Source organism: Bos indicus x Bos taurus, chromosome 7 (genome assembly GCF_003369695.1).
Source record: "Bos indicus x Bos taurus breed Angus x Brahman F1 hybrid chromosome 7, Bos_hybrid_MaternalHap_v2.0, whole genome shotgun sequence".
Classification (NCBI taxonomy): Eukaryota; Metazoa; Chordata; class Mammalia; order Artiodactyla; family Bovidae; genus Bos; species Bos indicus x Bos taurus.
The window spans coordinates 109,566,108-109,587,673 of record NC_040082.1 but is presented as its reverse complement, the minus strand read 5'-3'; the positions used below and the strand labels follow the sequence as shown (position 1 = coordinate 109,587,673).

At 46.8% G+C, this 21,566-nt stretch overlaps 1 protein-coding gene and 1 non-coding gene across 2 annotated transcripts in view; one reads left to right on the top strand and one right to left on the bottom strand.

Annotated features, from left to right (window-relative positions):
* Positions 1-2,358: 2,358 nt before the first annotated feature.
* GFPT2 (glutamine-fructose-6-phosphate transaminase 2) overlaps positions 2,359-21,566 on the top strand; it is a 45,446-nt gene continuing 26,238 nt past the window's right edge. Inside the window, exons 1-4 of the mRNA XM_027548484.1 lie at positions 2,359-2,466; positions 19,700-19,807; positions 20,801-20,899; positions 21,402-21,527. Of these exons, the coding sequence (XP_027404285.1) occupies positions 2,460-2,466; positions 19,700-19,807; positions 20,801-20,899; positions 21,402-21,527 (340 nt within the window). The 5' untranslated portion in view covers positions 2,359-2,459. The remainder of the gene's footprint in view (positions 2,467-19,699; positions 19,808-20,800; positions 20,900-21,401; positions 21,528-21,566) is intronic.
* On the bottom strand, positions 14,796-14,867 carry TRNAH-AUG. The gene has a single exon. It is a non-coding gene; the product is annotated as a tRNA-His (tRNA).

Sequence of the window (21,566 nt, the reverse complement as noted above, 5' to 3'; positions counted from 1 at the left end):
CCCGCCTAAGAGGGACCAAGTTGAGTCTCTTGATCCAGACCAGCCCCGTGGCTCCTGGCTTTGTGGCTTTGGTCAGATTGCTTAATTTCACCAAACTTCAGGGCCTCCTGAGCTGCCCCCACCCAGACAGGTCCTGGACAAGGTGAGACCAGGAAGGGGCTCCAGTCAGCAAGACCTTATGTGCTAGGGCCACCAGCTACCTAATTGTTCCCCTGAACCTCCTCTGGATCCCAGTTCCAACAGGTTGAAGGAATTAGGGTTAGACTTAGTTGCAAATGACAAAAGTCACTTCAGAGTGCCTCAAGTGAGGCACAGGAATTTATTGAGCCCTGATATTAAGAGGCCTAGGGAAAGATTGTGGCTTCAGGCTGAGATGAAACCGGAGGCTCCAAAAATATGTATCTTTCTCCATCCTAGGGATTTGCTTTGCTCTGGGTCCTTTGCTCTCAGAGAACCTCTCCCCACTCAACCCTGAAGGTGACAAGAGGGTTCCTGGCATCACCAGTCTACCCTCTAGCCAGCTGGACAAGGGACAAGCTCGTCTTTTCTGTTGACCTCCCTCATGTCCATAAGCAGATTGTCAAGGGGCCAGCATGGGCCACACATTGATCCCTGAACCAACACCCAAGTTACCTATCGGTTATGTGGCCAGCCCCAGGCCACTGTCCTCCCAAAAGTCTCCCAGGGACTGGCCCCCAAAGCAGGGCAGCACTGCAGATACCTCTACAGGGGTCCTAGCATTCATGCCGTTCACCAGAGGGAGCTGTGAATTCCTGGGGAGGATAAGGGACAGATGTGGACCCTGCTAGGACCTCAGGGCTCCTGGTGTCTTGGTTCTAGCAGAGGGCCTAATAATATCACCCTATTCCCACCTCAGTTACAGAGGATGGAGGTCAGTCTGGGGCAGAACAGCCTCATCTCCCAACTCAAGTTCTAGCCCTCAGCCACAGGATCTTTGCACATATCAGTACCTCCCTTCTTGAGTCTGTTGACTTCCTCTGGCAACTGCCCCAGCTCTGTACTCACTTGCAGCAGCTCCAGCCCCTGCCTAGTTCCAGGCAGCCTGGCACCCTCCACATCAGCCAGGTCTGTCCCCTCTCCCTATATCCCACCTGGAACTGCCCAGCTCTCTGTGACACTGGACTAAGTGTCTGCCTCCCCACCACTTTGTAAGCACCACGAGGGCCCAAGCTAGATCTACTTTTACTCATCTTTAGGTCCCTACTACTAGGACAGGCACGAAGCCTCCTGCTCAGGAAAGAGGGAAGGAGTGAGTGAAAGTGACAGCCCACTGTGGAGGGGGAAAAGCACATGTGGCAGCTCCTGAAAACCACCTGTTTTCCAGCAGCTTTACTCCACCAACCCCCTCCTCACCGTTGCTCAGCCTCAGTTTTCTCAAAGGTCCAATGGGTACAATAAACACTTCCTCCTGCCAGGGCCTGCAGAGTCTTGTGATGCTAGAGACAGATTACATCAGGAAAACTGTTCTAGACAAGACATAGAAAGCTTCGTTTCCCGGCCCACCCCCCCCCCGCCCCGCCCCCAATACGACTGAAGAGTATCTGTTTAGAATTTCAGATTTTTTTTTTTTTTTAAGTAAAATAAAAAACACCAGATGGCCTCAAAGTACGCAAATGTTGGGCCAGTTCTCGTGACCTTCCTCGGGAGACCAAGCTGAAAGTGCAGAAAGGAGAGGAAGGGAAGGTCAGGAACTCAGGCTTCGGTGACTCACTGCGGGGCCAGATTACGGTTGCCGAGATTAGACCGGCCGAGCGCAGGCCAGCTGCGCCGAGAAGTGGGCCAGCACACCTCCGGGACTGGGTGGCTTCCTGGGCTCCCCCAGCTTTGCTCAATTCTTGGGGAATCCCGGCCTCCGATTTCCGGCTCTGCAGTAAATCCCAGGTTCAAGTTCTGACAGCGCCCCCGCTGCCGGATTTTGGCAAAGTCCCATTCCATCTCTGCGCCTACCTGTGCGCTGAGAGGGATCTAGCGCGCAGAGGGACGCACACTCGAAATGCGGTTTATTATGCGGGACATAGGGCTCTGTGACTTACACTTGATTAAATGACACCACATTACATCTCGGGAGGTGGGTTTCATTGCTATGCCCATTCTACAGACGGGGAAACTGAAGCACAGAGCGACTCAGGCCCCTGCATCTCGATCTGAACTCAGGAAGCTCGCTGCGACCACCAACCTGTTTCCTGGACCCACGTGTTACAGCCGGGGAGCTGCCCCTCGCCTGCGGCGTGCAGACTCCGGGGGGCCGGGTGCCCGCCGTTGTCACGACAACCAGCGGCCAATGGGGAGCGGACAGGCGGGAAGAGGCCCCGCCCCCGCCCCCGCCTCTGGCGGCGGGCTCCCGCTATAAGGGCCAGAGGCCGGGGCGCGCTCGGGAGTGTCGGCGGTTATCGGCGAGCGGAGGCCGGGTTCCAGGAGGGGCGCGAGGAGCAGCCGAGATGTGCGGTGAGTGCAGCGCCCACCGCCGCGGCGGCCGCGGGCTCCGGAGTCCCAGCCTCTCACAGCCTGGGCCCGAGAGCCGGGTGCCTGGGACTGAAGGCGGCGCGAAATAGGGGCGCCGACTGAGGAGGGGCTCTCGCGGGCTGGGCCTGCCTCCGAGTTGGTCGTCCCACTGCGGGGTGAAGGAGGGGGTCGCCTCACCCCAGTCTGCATCCCACAGCGGGGAGGGAATTGGTCCTGTCCTGGGCCCTCGAAACACAGAGGTGTGTTTCCTCTGCACCTCATGTGCAGTGAGGAAAGAGCCCCCAAGTCTCCCACAAAGGCGGCCAAACGCAAGCTAGCGTGCTCCCCGGGCTCGGGGTGCCCATCCCGCCTCTCCATCTCCAGCAACTGAGGAGAGGCGACCACACCTGCTCCGCCCCGGTGGTGTGGGGAGCGGCCCCTGGTGCGCTCGGGAAGGGCCTGTGCGTCCTCCTCGCGTCCCAAAGTGAACTTCTTGTCCCTAGAAGGGTGGATTCCGTATTGTCGCCCCTTTATTGCAAAAAGCGCTCGACGAGGCGCGGGGAAGGAGCAACACCAACCCCCGAGCGTCGGGCGGAATCTGGAAGAAGCCCTAGACTGGGAGAGGGCTGGGGCCCCCGCCTCTTGAGTACCGCGGTGACCCCTTAACGGTGGGGAGGGCGGCCCGGCCCGGCGCGCGCATCACCGATCCCTTACTCTCTCTGCTGGGTCGCCACCCTGCTGGGGACAGGGCTGAGAACTTCTGCTGGGACAAAAGGTCACTGTGCCTTTTTTTTTTTTTTTTTTTCAATTGAGTGGGATTCAGTTACCCATTTCAGCCTCCTGTGGGTGGAGGACCTGTTGGAACGTTTGAAGCCATGAAAGGCCTCTGTCTGACTTTGCTGAGGGCTACTGGGGTGGAGTGTGCCAGCGGTGAGCTGTGGGCCAAAGTCTGTACAGGCCTTGTTTCTGAGGCCAGGCGCTCCTGTAAAAGTGAAAAAGGACCGACTGATGGAGGAGCAGGCAGCCGACTTTTGGGATGCAGCCTGCCCCAGGCCAAACAGACATCAATTTAAATTCCGTAACTCTCAGCAAAAATGTCAAGATTCCTGGGCATCATTGGTATTGTATATAATGGACTGCCTGTAGGCCATTCCTGGGGAGAGAGAGAAGACAAAGGTGGCAATTTTGCCAAAAGGCTTTGTGTTCCAAACTCCTTAGTGTGGCATTCAAGGCCCTTGGCCCCCTGGTGGTCTTAGAGCCAGACTGGTACACTGAGATCCTCCCACTGGGCCTGCCCCTCTAACATGAGCAGCCTCTCCCTCCTTCTTCCTCTCAGATGCCCTTCTGCCCTTACAACCACCTTAACTTCCATCCCAACTTTGGTTTGTAACTAACCCATCAGGGCTCCACACTGGTACACCCCACCCTCCAGCCCTCAGTGAAGTCAAGTCTTGTGGAATTCCTGCCTGGGAAAGTTGTTTCCTTTTCTTGTAGCCAAGAGAAAGTCTTAGCTGGGCGCTAATGTGTCTTTTCGGAGAAGGCAATGGCACCCCACTCCAGTACTCTTGCCTGGAAAATCCCATGGACAGAGGAGCCTGAAAGGCTGCAGTCCATGGGGTCGCTGAGGGTCGGACACGACTAAGTGATTTCACTTTCACTTTTCATTTTCATGCATTGGAGAAGGAAATGGCAACCCACTCCAGTGTTCTTGCCTAGAGAATCCCAGGGATGGCGGAGCCTGGTGGGCTGCCGTCTGTGGGGTCGCACAGAGTCGGACACGACTGAAATGACTTAGCAATAGCGATAGCGATGTGTCTTTTACATATTTCTGATTCTTGCGCAGAGGAAGCTGTCCTGGGCTCGGAGCTTACAGCAATAGTGGGCTGGAATTGAACCCATTGGTTTGGTTTGTTAGTGTTTTTTTGGATTATTGTATGGTCTGTATATATATGGCAAGTGATACTGGTTTTCCTTTATGTTTGTTTTCCTTTTGTAATGAACTTGTTTAAGTTTTGGAACTTTTGTCAAATTTATAGAAAAATATTCAAGAAATGATTGTGCATTTGATACCAGGATAGTGCAAAAATCACGAAGGTGCTCCTGGAATAAACCAGTTACCCTCTTCACTTTACATTTGGGGAAATTGAGGCCCAGGGAAATCTGTGCACATCTTTGAGCAGTTGTTTTCTCTGGACTGGCTGTGGCTCCACTGGGATCTGCCACCTTAAAGCCATCTCAGAGCTCAGATCTCTGGAGCTGGTTCTGCAGGGGTCAGCAGGAGTTGAACTAGAGGTCTTTCCTTATCAGTTGCTGATGACCAGGCTCACAGTGGCTCCTGATCCCCCTTCTCTTTGCTGCTTCTCCTACAGGAAGCTAGACCCAGTTGTAGTCAACCCTTCGCGCAGTATGCAGATGACCCTCAAAGTTTCAGTGAACTGAGAAGTTTAGCCTGGCAGCCCCATGCCAGACCAGCGGACAGACATCTTTCTGTTTGGTGTAGAAACAGAAACTTAATTTTTTTAATTACTGTAGTTACCAAGCTACACAATAGGGAAATTTCACATAATTAGGTAGGATTTTGACTTCCCTTGAAAAAATCCAAAGATGAGCAACTCTGAGTCCGTGTTTCTGAATAGTTTACAGTGGCCCCTGGAATGACAGGTGCAGACTCCCCTGTTCTCCCACGATGACTCAGCTGCCTCACTCACAGATGTTACCTGATGGCCCCCATGCAGTCTGAGCTTGGGACCCCAGCATAGTGGAGACAGGGACACTGAGTTTCCCCAGAAGAGAGGGGGGGACCTGGGACAGTGCCACAGGCCTGATTTCAAGAATGAGCTCTGCAGAGAGAAGAGGGTGCTAGGCATACCAGACTGAAGGCACAGCATATGCAAGGGCATGGTGGCATGCATGCGTGGGGATTTGACAGAAAGAATTGCGTGTCCTGTCTGTGAATTCTTAAATCTTCTCTGTCCTTCATATATATGTCTGTTTGTGCTCAGTCATGTCCGACTCTTTGCAACTCTCTGGACAGTAGCCCTCCAGGCTCCTCTGTCCATAGCATTTCCCAGGCAAGAGTACTAGAGTGGGTTGCCATTTCCTACTATAACCATATATGTTTAGTAACCTTTTTGTGGGCCATTATTCATCCTACTGCAGTTGGATTCTTGCATTCAGATGCTTTCCCTAAGAAGAGTCCAGTATTGCCGATTCCACGTAGCCACAGATTGTCCAGATAGCCAGAAGCATATTGACCAGAGAGCTCCTGGTCAACACCCAACTCCTGTGGTCCCAGCACTCCACTCTCAAACTAGAGCCACTGCAGTCAGGAGGTGAACATGGGCATCAGTTAAATATCCCTTCCTTCACTGGCATCATGCTACATACCCAGTTGGACCAAGTAGTTTTCATACTTTCTCTAAAAGTCAGTTCCCATGTCATATAAATAATGTGCATCTTGCTCTCCACGCATGTAGGTAATACCCTTTCCACCTACCTCTTTCTGCAAGACACAGGCATGGTTTTATTCCCCAGAATCAAGGCAGGCCAGGACACACACACACACTACACACACCGTCTGCACAGGGGTCTTTCAGGAGAGTTTGTCAGGTGCTTATGGGGGTTTGCTTGCCTCTTGTCTTAGCTGAGGAAACAGCAAGTCAGGGAGATTACTTGACTCAGGAGAGCTCATCTTTCTGTCCCAAAGTTCTTTTGGCTCTCAGAACCCTGTCATATTTGACACTCCCTTCCTCCTTGTAACAGTTCAGTTCATGAATGGATACCTCAGAAGAGACTGGGCTTGAGTTGATAGAGCACAGACTCGGGGGTCAAGTCACCTAGCTTGTTGCCTCTCCAAGTCACAGGAATCTTGAGAAACAGAACCCCCTACCCAGTGATGTGCAGATAAATGTTAAACAACTCTTTAGCTCTTTAGTTCATCAGTTTCTGTGGTAAGAATACTCTTACCATGGCTGATTTCAGGTAGGTCATCAAATATGAGGTCCCTGAGCTTAGCACTGGGAAGAGACGCACACAGTTGGTCCTTAGGAGCCAGTCTTAGGAGCTTCCGAACACCAGTGCCCCTACTTGTGGGACTTTTCTGGCACTCTCATGTGGAGGGCTGCAGCGAGGCCAGCAGAGCAGGGGCTCTGCACAAGCTGCTACCCTCCTCCTGCTCCTGTTCCTCCTCCTCTCCATCATCATGCCATTTCCCCATCAGTCTTATTCATCAGGGGTTTCCCAAGGTCCGAGAAACCTTCTGGAGATTTTGTGATATAAGATTAGCAAATGGGGCTTTTTAAATTGAGTTTATTTTTATATTTAGCAAAAATTTGCTTATGAAGGAATAGGAACTTGAGGTTACACTCTTGGGAGAAAGTTATGAAGATACATTAGATGCAAAGCCAAGTAATTTCATCTAGTCATCTGCCCCTTTAATTTTCAAAGGAAATATTTCACTGTAAAGAAAAGAAAAAAAAAAAAAACAGTTTAGCCAAATATGACAGTTTGAACTTTTTTCTTGAAAGTTTTTCAGTACAGAGTATTTATGTGTTGCTTCCCCTTTGTTTTGGTGAAATGGTGAAATGCTAATGGCACAGGGACACCACGAGTTTTTTGTTAAAAAGAAAAATGCCTTGCTCACATTTACCATGGAAAGCAGAGTCTCCGATTATTCCAGGGGTTCAAGTGCTGTAGTAACTTTAACCCTGGGAGTCCCGAGGAGGCCTGAAGTAGGGTAAGGCTGTCCCCAGAGGAGCCAACCCCCTCCTGACCCTGAGCCAGGCCTGGGGGCTCCTCTGCCTCTGCTTGAGGACCCAGCTGTGGGATCTCGTGCTTCCTTCACACCTCCGTCTTTACTCACTTTACTCTCACTCTGCAGGGAAGCAGCAGGAATTGTCATCCGGGCTTCATGAATAAAGTAGCCTCCCCTGGTCTGCATGAGGGAGGCCTGGACATCCAGAGAGTCCAAAGCCCCCTCTCGCAGCCCTTGCTCTTGGCCTGGTGGCCTCCCTCCTGGGAGGCCTCACCTGGAAGAGTATACTCCTACCTCCCCTGGCATGCCACACACACACACACACACCTGACACTCAAGCACAAACTCACACACAGGTACTCACTCACACAATACACACCCAACACACATACCTGACACTCAAACACACACATACTCTCTTACACACACACACACACACACACACACACACCCCACGTACCACACACACACAGGAATTCTATGATGCAGAGATCTCATTGGCCATGTCTTCCAGTTTAGGACTCAGAATATTATCTAATCTCTACGAAGCTCATGGACTAAGGACATCAGATGCTTCAATTCAGAAAAGCATTATTGGTAGTAGTGGAAAGAGCAACCTCTGACTGGAGGATGCCAGCCTGCTGAGTGGTGACATAGCCCTAATGGAGTAAGTCCCTACCCTGTGTGAGGTACAGGTGGTACTCTGTCTTGGACTGTCCACCCTCAATCATAGGGCAGTGCTTTTCATTGAGAAGCTGATCCTTGGAAAGATGGAGAGGTTTTCAAAAACTATAGCCACAGAATCAGAATATGGACCCCAATCCACCCTCTGTGGACTTAGACCTTCTTCCCTCATTGTCCAAGCCCCAAATGACCCCTCTCCCCATTTGGTACCCCTACACCCTAGGGGTAGGTTCCAAGAGTTCAGAGATCCTAGTTCTGGCTAGAAATCCAGAAACATTGCCCCTCCATCTGGTCATTGTTATAAAAACAAATTCACTTGAAGGTTTGAAGCACCCCTGCCTTCATGGATGGACCTCTGTGGTGCCTTTGGTCCTGAGTCCCTAGATGATCTCTCAAGCCATATTTGAAGGGAGCATTAGAATTCGCAGACCCCCAAGGTGGGCTGGGCCAAGGGGCCACAGTCCCCCTCAAAGGGCTTGTCTCTGTCTTGCATCACATGTGTAGTCTCTTCTGGAGTTCCTCTGTGTTTATCTGTGTTTTTCTCCCTTTAGAACCTTTTCTCACTCTTCTTATCAGTTTTAAGAGTGGGACCCTGAAAACACAAAAAACCTCAAATAGTGAGAAAGAAGAATGGGAATGGAGGAATCAACCTTCCTGACTTCAGACTATACTACAAAGCTACAGTCATCAAGACAGTATGGTACTGGCACAAAGACAGAAATATAGATCAGCAGAACAAAATAGAAAGCCCAGAGATAAATCCACACACCTATGGACATCTTTTCTTTGACAAAGGAGTCTAAAATATACAACGGAGAAAAGACAATCTCTTTAACTAGTGGTGCTGGGAAAACTGATCAACCACCTGTAAAATAATGAAACTGGAATACTTTCTAACACCATACACAAAAATAAACTAAAAAATGGATTAAAGATCTAAATGTAAGACTGGAAACTATAAAACTCCTAGAGGAGAACATAGGAAGAACACTCTCTAACATAAATCACAGCAAGATCCTCTATGACCCACCTCCCAGAGTAATGGAAATAAAAGCAAAAATAAACAGTTTGGACCTAATTAAACTTAAAAGCTTTTGCACAATGAAGGAAACTATAAGCTAGGTGAAAAGGCAGCCTCCAGAATGGGAGAAAATAATAGCAAATGAAGCAACTGACAAAGAATTAATCTCAAAAATATATAAGCAACTCCTGCAGCTCAATACTAGAAAAATGAACAACCCCATCAAGAACTAAACAGACATTTCTCTGAAGAAGACATACAGATGGCTAATAAACACATGAAAAGATGCTCAACATCACTCATTATCAGAGAAATGCAAATCAAAACCACAATGAGGTACCCTCTCATGCCGGTCAGAATGGCTGCCATCAAAAAGTCTACAAACAGTAAATGCTGGAGAAGCTGTGGAGAAAAGGGAACCCTCTTACACTGTTGGTGGGAATGCAAACTAGTACAGCCACTATGGAGAACAGTGTGGACATTCCTTAAAAAAAACTGGAAATAGAACTGCCATATGACCCAGCAATCGCACTGCTGGACATACACACCGCACCGAAGAAACCAGAATTGAAAGAGACACGTGTACGGCAATGTACATCGCAGCACTGTTTACAATAGGCAGGACATGGAAGCAACCTAGATGTCCATCAGGAGATGAATGGATAAGAAAGCTGTCGTACATATACACAATGGAATATTACTCAGCTATAAAAATGAATACATTTGAGTCAGTTCTAATGAGGTGGATGAAACTGGAGCCTATTATGCAAGAGTGAAGTAAGTCAGAAAGAGAAACACCAATACAGTCTATTAACACATATATATATGGAATTTAGAAAGACAATAACAACAACCCTATATACAAGACAGCAAAAGAGACACAGATGTAAAGAACAGATTTTTGGACTCTGTGGGAGAAGGCGAGGTGGGATGATTTGAGAGAATAGCATTGAGACAAGTATATTACCATATGTAAAATAGATGACCAATGCAAGTTTGATGCATGAAGCAGGACACTCAAAGCTGGTACTCTGGGGCCACCCAGAGGGATAGGGTAGGGAGGGAGGTGGGAAGGGGTTCAGGATGGGGGGACACATGTGCACATGTGGCTGATTCAGGTCCATGTATGGCAAAAACCATCACAATGTTGTAAAGTAATTATCTTCCAATTAAACAAAATTTTTTTAAAAAGACTCCGAAAAGCTGTTTGGAGGCTCTGGATGCCAGGATGGCAGAGTGGGCACAGGATATACCCTGAGCTGCAGTGGGTATATCCTGGGCCAAGGCAGCCTCTGCCCCAGGCCTGGGCATTTCTCCAACCAACTTGGAGGGATTTTGCCATCCCTCTTGGGCAACAGAGGGAGGTATGTAGTGAGAACCAGCCTTGCTGTGGCTTGCCTCTGCCCTGTGGGGAGGGGGCTGGATGGGAAGAGAAAGCTGGAGTCAGAAAAAGGAGTGTCCCATGGAGGGGTTGACCTCCTAAGGGTCAGGGGAGAGTGTATCAGGATGGCCTGGACCCCACCTGGGAGTTCTGAGTGTGTCCATCAGCAGCCAGGTGGGCATCTCCCCACAGGCCAAATCCCATCTGCCAACTATTTAGAATCCCCTAACTAGGATTCTGAGACAGGTCTTATGCTAATTTGGGGGGCAGCAGCGTTGAGCCGCCTACAGTCAGGTACACCTAGTTGTGAATTGCTCAACTCTGGCCTTGGAGCCAGAAATGCCCTGTCTGTCCATGGGAGCCACAGCCTGAGCATAGGCATTGTGAGGTTTAGATAAAATGAGATTGATGCATGGGAAGGCTTCATAACTGATTGTAGTAATGGTTGTGATTTACTTTGCAGCCCCTTCTGGGATCCTTCCCCAGGACATGGTCCATTTATCTAGAAGGCTGTCCACTCCAGCCCTAGTATGCTCAAAGTACACGGTAGCTGGGGGTGGGTGTTGCTGGGGCATATGTCTTTGTGCTTGATTGTCTTGGGATTACCACAGGAGCAGTGCCTTCCTGCCCTGGTGAAAGGAGCTAACATGCAGGGACATCAGGCTCAGCACTACCTACCTCTCTGGCCTTTCTGTCCCCAGTGTTTACACGTTGGGGTTCTCGCTGCTTGTGCATTGAGAGTGGCTGTCTCCAGCCCAGCTCAAAGGTCACCTTCTCTAAGATCAACTCCCTAAACCTGTTCATTTATTGATGCATTTATTCATTCAAAAAAATAGTTACTGAGCATCTAAAATGTACCAGGCTCTGCTCTGGGTTCCGGGCAATGAATAAGCAATGGATAAGACAAATAAACAAGACAGGTGTGGTCTCCATCCTCATGAAGGTTATAATCTGGAAGGGAGTCAGACAGAAGACAAGAAGGGAAGTGCTATACAGGAAATAAAGGGGTATGTGACTTTTTAAAAGTTGGGAGAGGGGACAGCCTGCAATAGGCCAGGTGGGTGACCTGTCAGCTGGCACCTGCAGGATGAATTGAAGCCACCTCTTCAGAGAGCCAGTCCCAGAGTCCTCTGCCCCTTTCCCACCTCTCAGCATCTGGCCTCTCTGCCTGCAAATCTCCTGAACAGGGGGGTGGTCCCTGTGTACCACGTCCTCTCATGACTCGCCCTGCAAGGCCCCCTGACTGGTCCGTCTCAGCAGCACCTACCTCAGTGATGTGGCCCCTGTGGGTCAGAGAAATGTGTATGGAATGATTTACATCTTAATCAAGTTGTCACCAGATCACACATTTGGTTTAACCATCATTTCTCCAAGGAGAAAGCCAAAAACAAATAACTAAAATGATACTATTTTCCTTGTGGTTTTATTTAATCATTTTTCAAGAGCTTCTTGTATGCCCTGTGCATACCTGCATTTGTGCCACATGCTCCCCAGGAGGAAGAAGCTCCTTGCCTGCTCCGTTTTCACAGACACAGGCACTACTCTGCAGCAGACACTGTTCCTGTTGCTTTACAAAGACTCCTGTGAATTCTCTCAACAACCCTGGGAAGTAGGTGCTGCCATCACCATGCTCCCCTGGGAGCTCAGTGACTTGCTCCAGGCCACATAGACACAACAAGGGGTGGGCTGGGATTTGAAATCAATACTTGGCAAAGGCCGCAGGTGGTAGCTGCTACCTCCGTGCTTCTCACTGTCACAGACTAGTGAGCAGGCGAAAGAGGAGTCACTCAGGTGGCTGTCTTTTTCCATATGAGACTGGCTGTAAGACAGTGCTTTCTCCCTTGCTGAGGCTACTGTTCCTCCAGGTGAGCAGAACTGGGGAGCTACATTGAGGTCGAACTGGGCTAGATGACAATCTACCCACCACTCTCAATATATATAGCAGCATCTAGTAAAATACTATATGCAGGCACACAGCAAAGTATCCTGACTGTACAAAAAGGACATATGCAGTGGAAAAGAAATGTCTGCCTTTTGTCCAGCATCCTTATCAGAGGCCGCCACTGCTCCCCGGATCTCCCAGAAATATTCTACGTGTCTTCCTGCCCCAACTTAGATAGTTTACACATACTCTGCAGGCCACTTTTTCGCTTGACACATCTTGGAGATGTAGGTTGTTTTCCAAGAGAACACACAGCTTTCCCTTATGCTCTGTGTAGGGCTGCCTGCCTGTGGCCCAGCAGTGGCCGTGTGTGGCTGCGCCATCACTTAACTTGCGCCCTGCCAGGCACCAAGCTGTCCCCAGTCTTCAGCTACTACAAACAGCTCTGAGCAATGATCTTCATACATGCACACTTCAATCTCAGCACAGATATCTGCTTAGATACATTCCTAGAAGTGCAGAAGCTTGATCACCAGATGTGTACATTTTAATTTGAGAGATTGCAAATTGCCTTCCAAGAGAGTGCACAAATTTAAACTCTTATTGTCAAAAACTGGTTAATCTTAACTGATTTCATAGGTAAAAAATGGATTCTCTCTGCAGCTCTTAGTGCTGATGGAAGGGATTCCAGAAGGGAAATCGGACATGAATAGCAAGCAAGATTCCTAAGAAAGCAGCTTTGTATTCTATTTCATTATTTTTAAAACAGTAAGAGCCTCATGGAGGTGCTGGTTTATTCGCTCTCATCTGGTAGCATGCAGGGAGAGTGCAGCCAAGAGCAGAGGAGAGAAACAGTGCTTAAAAGAACTTACTGAACACATGTTGGTATGCTAGAGATTTCATGTTAAAAGTTAGATTTATGCCTTCTTGCGCAAAAACCTTGAAAACCACTTCTTGGCAACCCCTCTCACCACAGTAATCAACCAAACAGTGTCTGAGTGGCTGCCAAGCCTCCCAACTGGGTGTGAACACAGCTGGTGCTCCTGAGGGCCAGGACCCTTTAGCCGTTCCAGCTTCTTCCAGCCCATCAGGGACTGTGGAACAGCAGTCAAGGCAGCCACAACCAAGGAGGCTGTTGCAGATCTCAGAGCCAGAGATGTATATGTGCCTGACATGAGTTCAGAAGTGAAGTGTGACCCAGAGGAAGGGGAATTACAGGGCGGAATTGGAGAGCAGAGCCATACAGCACTCTTTGGGAAGAGCATTTTGGATTTAAAAGAACTGGCCTGTGGGTGGGCCTTTGTGTCATTTGCAGTGGCTGTTAGCTCTGTTTTGTGAGGGGCAGGTATAATTCTAGAACGATTCCCAAGGTGCCAGGAAAGTTTCACAGTTTAAAAGATACAAAAATGGTTTAGTGAGTTACTCCGTCCTTCATATAACCATCTCTCATAGCTCTGTGCTCTTTACATTGACTGGAATTTCACTATATCCCTCCAGGGAACTTCCTGCCTTTTTTTTTTTTTCCCCAGAAAAGTTAATACTATGAAAAGTTTTACCTAATCATAGATTTTGGTGATGGCTACACAACTCTGTGAATATACTTAAAAACCATTGTATTATACACTATTTCAAGTGTATCCTATTATGGTATGTAACTTATGAGAAATGCTGGGCCGGATGAGGTACAAGCTGGAATCAAGATAGGTGGAAGAAACAACAACCTCCACTAGGCGGATGATACCACTCTAATGGCAGAAAGCCTCTTGATGAAGGTGAAGGAGGAGAGTGAAAGAGCTGGCTTAAGACTAAATATTTAAAAAAACTAAGATCATGGCGTCCACTCCCATTAGTGCATGGTAAATAGAAGGGGAAAGGTGGAAGTAGTGACAGATTTCCTCTTCCTGGGCTCCAAAATCATGGTGAATTGTGACTGCAGCCATGAAATCAGAAGACAATTGCTTCTTGGCAGGAAAGCGATGACAAACCTAGGCAATGTGTTGAAAAGCAGAGACATTACTGATAAAAGTCCGTATAGTCAATATGGTCTTCCCCGTGGTCAGGTACAATTGTGAGAACTGGACCGTAAAGAAGGCAGAATGCCAAAGAATTGATGCCTTGAACTGGGGTGCTGGAGGAGACAGCTGCAAGTCCCTTGGACAGTAAGGAGATCAAATCAGTCAATCTTAAGGGAGATCAATCCTGAATATTCACTGGAATGTCTGATACGGAAGCTCTAGTATTTTGGTCATCTGATGTGAACAGACAACTCATTGGAAAAGTCCCTGATGCTGGGAAAGATTGAGAGCAGAAGGAAGATAAATGGCTGGATGGCATCACTGGTGCAATGAACATGAACTTGGTCAAACTCTGGGAGATGGTGAGGGACAGGGAGGCCTGGTATGCTGCAGTCCATGGGGTCGCAAAGAGTCAGACATGACTGGGCGACTGAACAACAACAATATATGACTTGTATCCCAACGGTGGTGGTTTAGTTGCTCAGTCGTGTCCAACTCTGCAACCCTGTGGACTGTAGCCTGCCAGGCTCCTCTGTCCATGGGGTTTCCCAGGCAAGAATACTGGAGTTGGTTGTCATTTTCTTCTCCAGGGGATCTTCCCAAACCAGGGATTGAACCTGGGTCTCCTGCATCATAGGCAGATTCTTTACCAACTGAGCCATCAGGGAAGCCCCTGTATCATAATAGAGCTGTTAAAAATTTACATTAAAAAGTAATGGTCTTTTTTTATATTTAAGTAAGTTGACAAAAGTACATCTTCTGGCCAGACATGTTTAGGTTTGAAGTGTAGCATAAATTGTGAGCTCTTGAAGCACAGATGCTTAGCTGGGGAAGTGCTTCTCACCTGACCTAGAAGACAAAAATAACTGACTACGAAAATTATCCTTGGCCATTTTTAAAAGAAAACATCTGTAACTTCTCAGAAAGCACACTGCGCATGTTTTAAAATATAAATCCTGCATCTTAATACTTGTGTGCAAATATATCCTATATACAGTAGCATACAGTACCTAGAAATGCAAAATATAATATTTAGCACTGTATAATTTTATGATCTTTTTTTGACTGTGTCTAGATTAATTTTAGCAAGTTAAATTTCATGTGATGTGACCCTTGTTACTGCTTCAGTTCATTTCAGTTCAGTTGCTCAGTCGTATCCGACTCTTTGCAACTGCATGGACTGCAGCATACCAGGCCTGCCTATCCCTCACCATCTTCCGTAGTTTGCCCAAGTTCACATTCAATGAATCAGTAATGCTGTCCAGCCATCTTCCCTGTCCATCGCCAGCTCCTGAAGCTTGCTCAAACTCATATCCATCAAGTCAGTGGAATATAATATTTACTTAATTGAAATTTAATCATTCATTCATTTATACAGTATTAACTTGAATATAATCTAGAAACATCACAGAAATATCACATGAGTGGTTTGCTATATAATCATTATCAGTCCTCAGTTACATGCTGGCAGGTTGCCCTCTCCAAGGTTTATCTTTCGCAAATTTTTTCTCCAGTTTTATTGAGATATAGTTGACATATAACATTGTGTAAGTTTAAGGTACACAATATCAGTTCAGTTCAGTTGCTCAGTTGTGTCTGACTCTTTGTGACCCCATGGACTGCAGCACACTAGGCCTCCCTATTCATCACCAACTCCCAGAGCTTACTCAAACTCATGTCCATCGAGTCAGTGATGCCATCCAACCATCTTATCCTCTGTCATCCCCTTCTCCTCCTGCCTTCAGTCTTTCCCAGCATCAGGGTCTTTCCAATGAGTCAGTTCTTCTCATCAGTTGGCCAAAGTATTGGAGCTTCAGCTTCAGCACCAGTCCTTCCAATGAATATTTAGGACTGACTGGTACACAACATAGTGATTTGTATACGTATATATGTATTGGTATGTGTTATATTTGTATCTGTTTATGTATATACATGGGCTTCCAAGGTGATGCTAACAGTAAAGAACCTGCCTGCCAATGCAGGAGACATGAGAGATGCGGGTTTGATCCTTGGGTCAGGAAGATCCTCTGGAGGAGGGCATGGCAAAACCCACTCCAGTATTCTTACCTGGAGAATCCCCATGGACAGAGGAGCCTGGAAGGCTACAGTCCATGGGGTTGCAAAGAGTCAGACGTGACTGAAGTAACTTAGCACGCATTCATGCATGTATATACATAATGCAGAATGATTACCCCCAGTAAGATTAATTAACATTCATCACCTCACATAATTAAAATTTTTTCACTGTGATAACAGCATTTAAGATCTACTGTTTTAGCAACTTTGAAATATACAGTAGAATATTATTAACTGTAGTTGCCATGCTGTACATTACATCCAAAGAATTAATCTTATAACTGGAAGTTTGTACCTGTGGACCACCTTCACCTAATTCCCTCACCCCTTACCCCCTACCTCTGGAAACCACTAATCTGATTTCTTTATTCATGAGTTCGTTTTTTTAGATTCTATATATAAGTGAGATCATACAATATTTGCCTTTCTCTGTCTGATATATTTCACTTAGCATATTGCCCTTAAGATTCATGCATATTGTCACAAATGGCAGGATTTCTTTCTTTTTTATGGCTGGATGATATTCCATTAATATTACATATATATATTCTTTGGTTTCTTTGTGCATTCATCCATCAATGGACTCTTAAGTTAATACAGATTTGTGGTCATTTTGTTCAGCATCCCTGGTGGCTCAGACAGTAAAAGAATTCACCTGCAATGCAGGAGACTTGGGTTCAGTCCCTGGATTGGGAAGATCCCCTGGAGAAGGGAATGGCAATTCACTCCAGTATACTTTTCTGGAGAATTCCATGGACAGAGGAGTCTGGCAGGCTACAGTCCATGGGGTCTCAAAGTGTCAGACACAACTGAGCAACTAACCCTTATTTCCTTACTCTACACTATTCCACGTGCATTTATTGAACAAGGACCATGTGCCAAGACACAGTAAGAAATATAAAGATAGAAGCACCTGCCTGTGACTTTGTCAGGAGATTTAGCTGTCTCAGGATGTAAGAGTACTGGGCAGCCACCAGAGCAAGCGAACACTTCTGGCCAGGGCCCGGATAAGCCTGCCCCAGAAGGTGGGGTTGGAGCTGAACTGTGAGAGAGGCAAGTTTTCCTATGTAGGGCAAAAGGACAGAGAGATGATGTTTTGGAACACTCCCAGAGCAAGACAGACACAGACCTAGGGTTCATAGTCTCAAGCACTGGAGTGGAGGAGTTTGAAAAGAACCAACATGATGACTTTTTTCCTATTTGGGAAAATCTTGTTTTGATATATAAATGCTGAAAATAAAGCCAAACAAAATCTTCTTGACTGATAGGCCTTCCTTGATGATAAGGATTCTCTGTGGGGCCAGGAGATGATTTTATGCTTGCTATTCACGACCAAGATAATCACGATGGTGTGATCACTGACCTAGAGCCAGACATCCTGGAATGTGAAGTCAAGTGGGCCTTAGAAAGCATCACTACGAACAAAGCTAGTGGAGGTGATGGAATTCCAGTTAAGCTCTTCCAAATCCTGAAAGATGATGCTGTGAAAGTGCTGCACTCAATATGCCAGCAAATTTGGAAAACTCAGCAGTGGCCACAGGACTGAAAAAGGTCAGTTTTCATTCCAATCCCAAAGAAAGGCAATGCCAAAGAATGCTCAAACTACCACACGATTGCACTCATCTCACATGCTAGTAAAGTAATGCTCAAAATTCTCCAAGCCAGGCTTCAGCAATACGTGAACCATGAACTTCCAGATGTTCAAGCTGGTTTTAGAAAAGGCAGAGGAACCAGAGATCAAATTTCCAACATCCGCTGGATCATCAAAAAAGTAAGAGAGTTCCAGAAAAACATCTATCTCCACTTTATTGACTATGCCAAAGCCTTTGACTGTGTGTATGACAATAAACTGTGGAAAATTCTTCAAGAGATGGGAATACCAGACCACCTGACCTGCCTCTTGGGAAACCTGTATGCAGGTCAGGAAGCAACAGTTAGAACTGGACATGGAACAACGACTAGTTCCAAATAGGAAAAGGAGGATGTCAAGGCTGTATATTGTCACCCTGCTTATTTAACTTATATACAGAGTACATCATGAGAAACGGTAGCCTGGAAGAAGCACAAGCTGGAATCAAGATTGCCAGGAGAAATATCAATAACCTCAGATATGCAGATGACACCACCCTTATGGCAGAAAGTGAAGAGGAACTAAAAATCCTCTTGAAAGTAAAAGAGGAGAGTGAAAAAGTTGGCTTAAAGCTCAACATTCAGAAAATGAAGATCATGGCATCTGGTTCCGTCACTTCATGGGAAATAGATGGGGAAACAGTGGAAACAGTGTCAGACTATTTTGGGGGGTTCCAAAATCACTGCAGATGGTGATTGCAGCCATGAAATTAAAAGATGCTTACTCCTTGGAAGGAAGGTTATGACCAACCTAGATAGCATATTCAAAAGCAGAGACATTACTTTGCCAACAAAGGTCCGTCTAGTCAAGGCCAAAACTTAGTGGCCAAGTTTTTCCAGTGGTCATGTATGGATGTGAAAGTTGGACTGTGAAGAAGGCTGAGCACCGAAGAATTGGTGCTTTTGCACTGTGGTGTTGGAGAAGACTCTTGAGAGTCCTTGGACTGCAAGGAGATCCAACCAGTCCATCCTAAAGGAAATCAGTCTTAGGTGTTCTTTGGAAGGACTGATGGCCTGATGCAAAGAGTTGACTCATTGGAAAAGACTCTGATGCTGGGAGGGATTGGAAGAGGAGGAGAAGGGGATGACAGAGGATGAGATGGCTGGATGGCATCACCGACTCAATGGACATGACTTTGTGTGAACTCCAGGAGTTGGTGATGGACAGGGAGGCCTGGCGTGCTACAATTCATGGGGTCGCAAAGAGTCGGACACAACTGAGCGACTGAACTGAACTGAACTGACTGTATAAGAGTAGTGCTTGTTGAATGTAATGCTCCAAGCCACAAGGCCAAGTGGAAAGTGGAACTAAGGCCCCAGCCCCTGCTCCTACCTGTGGCGGGAGGCTGGGGTGATCTCCTTATCACTCTTCCCAGGAGTGTTCGGTGCAAACCAAGGAGTTCATGTAGTGGGGACTGCCGGGTGTCCGTAGGTAGTTACTTTGTTTTGCTGATCTTTTCTGTTATAAATGCTGCCACAGTGAACGATGTCTTCTGCAAGTACGTCCATCGGAGAAATCATGGAATCGCAAGGCCGTGCTGTGTGTGTGTGTGTTCTTCACAGGCTTCATGGGTTCTTTAGTCACTGCAGGAGGACTGCATACCATGCCCGTCTAGAAGCAGGAAGGGAGTTCGGATCTTCTCCCATTGTGTCTGGGGAAGGCCACACCTTCCTCTGCAGTCAGAGGAAGCTCTCTGGTGATACACCTCCAGTGGTGTCTGTGTCCCCAGAAGTGTTTTCTTCTAAACATGAACCAAGTGTTTTGAAAATGTATGATTTCCCCCTCTTTTAACAGGAATCTTTGCCTACATGAATTACAGAGTCCCCCGGACAAGGAAGGAGATTTTTGAAACCCTCATCAAGGGCCTGCAGCGGCTTGAGTACAGAGGCTATGACTCAGCAGGTAAGCTCTGCAGGAGACCACCATGCAAATATAATTTTTGTTCATTAAAGAAATTTGAAAATTTCTATAGAAAAATAGAAAGGAAAAACAAGGGTAAGAAAAAATCCATCAAAAGCGCCCCCCATCAATATCAATACCTCTTCTGGTCATCTGGGGTCTGGGGACAGTAGAGGCATCATGCAGTTATTTATTGTTTTTACCTAATTACGATTATGCAGTTCTGTAATTTTTTATTCTTCTTTCACTTGCCTCTTCATTTTCCATTATCCTCAGTGCTGCCTAACATAATCTAAGTGACTGCACAGTACTCTTCTGGATGGCTATCTCACAGTTCAGTTCTCCATCCACATAAGAGGTGGCTATTTAGTCTGTTCCCATTTTTAATTAAGCAGCCTTAGGAGGAAAACAAGAGCCAGTTAATTATATATCCCTATAAATTCTTAATTGGAGAAGGAAAAGGCAACCCGCTCCAGCATTCTTGCCTGAAGAATCCCATGGACAGAGGAGCCTGGCAGGCTATAGTCCATGAGGTCGCAACAGTCATACACAACTTAGGGACTAAACCACCACCACCACCATAAATCCTTAATAGAAAGCAAGATGAAAGGTTGCAGGAACACTAGTGCAGTGGAAACACTGTTGCTAAGGTAGCAGAATGCAAAGCACAGAAGCATTCTTAAATGAGCCCACTGCCTTTGGTGGCAGATGTGGCGGCATACCTCCTGCAGGCAGGCCTCCAGGAGTTATCCTGGGTTAGCGGCCACAGCAGGGGTTCTAGGCATGTATTCCCTGCTTGCTGGTAAGCACTGCCACAGGCATAGCCTCTTGTTTCCAAGTTGATATTCTAACACTGTCTGGTTCTCTTCTGGGCTGCAAGCCTAAAGAATGAGAACTAATAAATTCAGTTCTATAGCCCTCACCCTGGGTTGCTCCCTACAATGAAGTGTGAGAGACAAAACAAATTCCAATACAAAGATCATGTTTACTTTACAGGTGTGGCAATTGATGGAAATAATAATGAAGTCAAAGAAAGGCATATCCAGCTCGTCAAGAAAAGAGGAAATGTCAAAGCTCTTGATGAAGAACTTTACAGTAAGTGGAAGACTTGCCAAGTGAGAGTAATAAATATAGCCTAGGTCACTTTAAAAATCTTTCATTCCAACAGCATTGGAGACTAAAAATTTAACCTATTCAAGCATGCAAAAATTGAAGGAGGGTTAAAACCATGTGCAAAACTGTTGCACAGAACATGGGATGGTTTATTTCAGGTGATGGTGCTCTGAGAATTTTTTTCAATATTTAGTACTTGTATATTTTAATTTTTCTGGCCAATAATACTGCTTTCCCATTTATGATAAGGACCTATAATTTTATTTTTAAAGTAAGTTTATTTCAAGTAAGTGAGTTAAGTTATTGGTAAGTACTAAGTAATGCAAGGGTCTGGCAGAAACCCCCAGAATGGGGCCTTTGTGGTTTATGATGGAATGTACTTTTGGTGTGGCTGATGTGTCTCCATTTAATGAAGCCACCTTAGGTAACAGCATCATGTCAATGCTTATTTTTAAAGTGTGGCAAACATTTTTCCTTCATCTAGAACAAGACAGCATGGACTTAAAAGTGGAGTTTGAGACCCACTTTGGCATTGCCCACACACGGTGGGCCACTCACGGGGTCCCCAGTGCTGTCAACAGCCACCCGCAGCGCTCAGACAAGGGCAACGGTATGTGGTACAGCCTTGCTCCCCGTCCCAGTGGTTGTG